This window comes from Miscanthus floridulus, chromosome 13 (assembly GCF_019320115.1).
Source record: "Miscanthus floridulus cultivar M001 chromosome 13, ASM1932011v1, whole genome shotgun sequence".
Lineage (NCBI taxonomy): Eukaryota > Viridiplantae > Streptophyta > Magnoliopsida > Poales > Poaceae > Miscanthus > Miscanthus floridulus.
In genome coordinates, this window is record NC_089592.1 from 87,947,333 (window position 1) to 87,951,697 (window position 4,365).

The 4,365-nt window shown below is 50.9% G+C and overlaps 1 protein-coding gene across 1 annotated transcript; it reads right to left on the reverse strand.

The window, feature by feature from the left end:
* Positions 1-2,286: 2,286 nt before the first annotated feature.
* LOC136500259 (uncharacterized) lies at positions 2,287-2,877 on the reverse strand. The gene has a single exon (XM_066495617.1). It carries the CDS (start codon positions 2,875-2,877, stop codon positions 2,287-2,289), a length of 591 nt encoding a protein of 196 aa, XP_066351714.1.
* Positions 2,878-4,365: the final 1,488 nt, after the last annotated feature.

Sequence of the window (4,365 nt, forward strand, 5' to 3'; positions counted from 1 at the left end):
GACTACCGCTTCATGACGCGACACGAAGTGTTGTGATGTAGCAATCACATATGCGATGCTTGGATGTATGAGATAAGTGTATGAATGATTATATAAAGAAATAGCAAGGGTCGGTAATGTTACCTCGATGGCACGAGTGATGGGTTCTGGGAGTTCTTATCGGATATGTCCGTGCGGGGGTCCGGGTCTGACATTCGTGACGGAGCTGGTGTAAACTACATGAGCCTCCCATTCTTCTGTATCTGTCATTTGGTAGCGGCCTAAGCCACTCAATCGATTTGGGCGACCTAACAGCCTCTCCTTGATGGAGATTCCATAGGTAGGCCCCTTCAAATCCTTCCTAAGAAGGTGGAGGTTTAAGGTTTGGAGTGCGGAGACAAGGACTCTGATCGCGTTGGTGGATAAAAAATGTCATAGCCACTGGGGCGTAGGGTCCTAGCGGTCCGACCAGGCTTACTCAAAGTTTGCGCCCGCACACCGTGCCTCTAGTTTTTAAACTTATGGAGGGGCTGGGCAAAGAGAATGTCTAGCGAAGACACCCTCGCCTGCCCCTGAGTAATTCCCGATCCTCTGCCGTCGCTAGGGTCAGAGGCTCGATAATGAAATTAATACGTAAAGTAAGTGAGTGAGGACGCTTATCTTTCGGCAGCAGTCCTCTGCCATCCGATCAACCTGGGCACCGGTTTTACCTCGATGGTAAGAGTTATGGGTTCGGAAATCCTCCCTCAGATATGAGCATGATCCTGCTTGCTCCTTATCCATTTCTTGTCAGTGGCCAAGCCATCCGATCGACTCGCGTTACCTATTGAGATAAGGTTTCCCTGCAGAAATAGAGGATGAGAACATCCCGTGCAAGAATTTAGTTAGGTAGATAAGCCAAGCGTCGAATTTGTGTAAAAATGGACGAGCTCTTCGTTATAGCAAACCACTTTTTAGCTCTTGTCCCTCTTTTTGTAAAAGAGGTTTTAGTGCATTCCGACCCTTCCCGTAGTTAAGATCATAAGATCTCAGAGTGCGGGTGTGCTAGCTCTAACCACGCTGGTGAGCAAAGGCGCCGTAGCTACTGGGGCATAGGTTTCCTACTGTCCACCTAGTTTTACTTAGAGCTTGTTCCCGACAACCTAGCTCCTAGGACTTAACATGAGAAAAGAGGGCAGGCACAGAGAATATTTGTAGGATAAATGTACTCATGTCAGCCCCCGAGTGAGGCCTGACCCCCTGCTGTTTGCTGGGATCAGATGTCATGAAGCATCGGGGAGTTTTGATAACGAAACTGATAAGTAAAAAAGTGTGCATTTATTAGGGGTAAAAGCGACGTAGCTGCTCGGTGTTCTAGGCATTGGTCAAGACCTCATCGTCGATGGTTTTTAGCTTATAGGTGCCTAGCCAGAGTACCTCCATGACCACATATAGTCCCTCCCACGATGGGGAGAGGTTGTGGCGGTCCTTGTTACTCTGTACGAGGCGGAGGACCAGGTCCCCAACGTTGAAGGCTCGGCCCCGCACTCATCGACTGTGGTACCGTCGCAACGCCTGTTGGTACTTGGCCGAGCGGAGGAGGGCGACATCGCGCACTTCATCTAGCTGGTCCATGGCATCCTCCTAGGATGCCTTGGCTCCCTATTCATCATATGCTTTGGTCCTTGGCGCTCCATAGTCAAGGTCGGTTGGGAGGACGGCCTCAGAACCGTAGACCATGAAGAAGGGCGTGTAGCCGGTGGCTCGACTTGGGGTTGTCCTCAGGCTCTAGAGTACCGAAGGAAGTTCGGTGACCCAGCATGTGCTGAATTTGTTTAACCGGTTGAAGATCCTAGACTTGAGGCCCTATAGGACCATGTCGTTTGTGTGCTCGATCTACCTGTTCGTTCGGGGATGCACGATGGCGGCCCAATCAACCTGGATGTGGTATTCATCGTAGAATCGAAGGAACTTCTTTTTGGTGAATTGCGTGTCGTTGTCCATGATAATGGAGTTTGGGACTCCAAAGCCATGGATGATGTTGAGGAAGAACAACATAGCCTGTTCGGATTTGATCACAGAGATCGGTCGAGCTTCTATCCACTTGGTAAACTTGTCTATGGTGACAAGCAAGTGGGTGTAGCCCCGGGGCACCTTTTTGAGTGGTCCAACTAGATCGAGTCCCTAGACTACGAACGGCTAGGTGATAGGGATCATTTGGAGCGCTTGGGTCGGTAGATGAGTCTGCAGAGCATAGTACTGGCATCCTTCGCAGGTGCATACGATTTGCTTGGCATCGGCTACCGCGGTAGGCCAGTAGAAGCCCTATCAGAACGTGTTTCTGACCAGGGTTTTGGGCGCGGCATGGTGACCGCAGACCCCATCGTGGATAATGCTCAGCAAACACTTCCCCTGTTCGAAGCGGATGCAACGCTGCAGGATCTCGGTGTGGCTTCGCTTGTAGAGTTTGCCCTTCACAAGAACAAAGGACTTGGAGCGATGTGTGAGCCATCGAGCCTCTGTCCTGTCCATCGATAGTGTGTCACGGAGGAGGTAGTTGAGGTAGAGCGTCCTCCAGTCGACCAGAGGGTCGGGCTCCGTCGCTAGGTCCTCTTCGAGCTCCATGACTTTGGGTCTAGATGTAGCCGACGGTTGGTCAGCCCCTGGGCTGGGATTGGATGGACCATCACTGCCTTGTTCTAACCCCTCGTAGTGAACGGAGGGCTTGTGCCGGTCGCTGGTGAAGACACCTGTTGGCACCGGCTCTTGGCTGGATGCTGCTTTTACAAGCGCGTTGGCTGCCTCATTGAGGCACCTCGGGATGTGATTGAGTTCAAGGCTGTCAAACTTATCCTCCAACTGGCAGACTTCTTTGTAGTACATGGCCATCTTGATGTCGTGGCAGTTTGACTCCTTCATGACCTGGTCGACGACCTGTTGGGAATCTCCTCAAACGTCGAGGCATCGGATGCCTAGCTCGATGGCAATGCATAGGCCATTGATGAGCGCCTCATATTTGGCCAGATTGTTGGAGGGGAAATGGAGATGGACCATGTACCTCATGCATACCCTGAGGGGTGACACGAAGACCAGACCTATGTCGGCACCCTTCTTCATCAGTGATCCATTGAAGTACATCGTCCAGTACTCTTGATCGACGACTGCTGGTGGCATTTGGACCTCGGTCCATTCCACGATGAAATCAACCAACACCTGGGACTTGATGGCTGTCCGAGAGGCATACGCATTGCCCTAACCCATCAGCTCGAGCGCCCATTTTGCGGTTCTTCCTATGGCATCCTAGTTTTGGATGACCTTGTCGAGGGGGAAGGACGTCACGACCATCACTGGATGTGACTCGAAGTAGTGGCGTAGCTTCTCCTGGTGATGAGGACAGTGTACAAAAGCTTCTGGATTTGGGGGTAATAGGTCTTTGAGTTGGATAGGACCTTGCTGATGAAGTACATAGGGCGCTGTACTTTGAGGGCGTGTCCTTCTTCTTCCCGCTCCACTACTAGGGCGGCGTTGACCACTTGTCTGGTGGCAGCGATGTAGAGCAGAAGGGGTTCTCCCTCATGGGAGGAACCAGGATTGATACCTTTGTTAGGAGCTACTTAACCATGCCAAGTGCTTCCTAGGCCTTGAATGTCCATTCGAAGTGACCGGCCTTCTTCAGAAGTCGATAAAGGGGGAGACCTCATTCACCAAGGTGTGAGATGAAGCGGTTGAGCATGGCAAGGCACCCCGTAACCCGTTGTACCCCCTTTATGTTCTGAATCAGGCCCATCCTCATGATGGCTAAGATCTTCTTTGGGTTGGCTTCGATGCCACGCTCAAAGACGATGAAACCAAGCAGCATGCCCCTCGGGACCCTAAAAACACACTTCTGGGGATTGAGTTTGATGCCGTTCGCTTGGAGTTTTGTAAAGGTCTGCTTAAGATTGACTACGAGGTGGTCAGCCCATTTGGATTTGAACAGGATGTCGTCAACGTAGGCCTCAACGGTTCACCCGATGAGGTCCCCGAAGCACTTGAGCATACAACGCTGCTATGTATCCCCAATGTTCTTCAGACTGAACGACATTGTGATGTAGCAGAACGATTTGAAGGGGGTGATGAAAGATGTCACGAGCTGGTTGGACTCTTTCATCGCAATTTGATGGTACCCGGAGTACGCATCAAGGAAGCAGAGGGTTTCGCACCCTGAGGTAGAATCAACTATCTGGTCTATGCACTACAAAGGAAATAGATCCTTTGGGCATGCTTTATTTAGACTCGTATAGTCAACACACATCCTCCATTTCCCATTCTTTATCATACAAGAATGAGATTGACTAACCACTCTGGGTGGTACACTTCCTTGATGAATCTGGCTACCAAAAGCTTTGCAATCTCCTCGCCGATGGT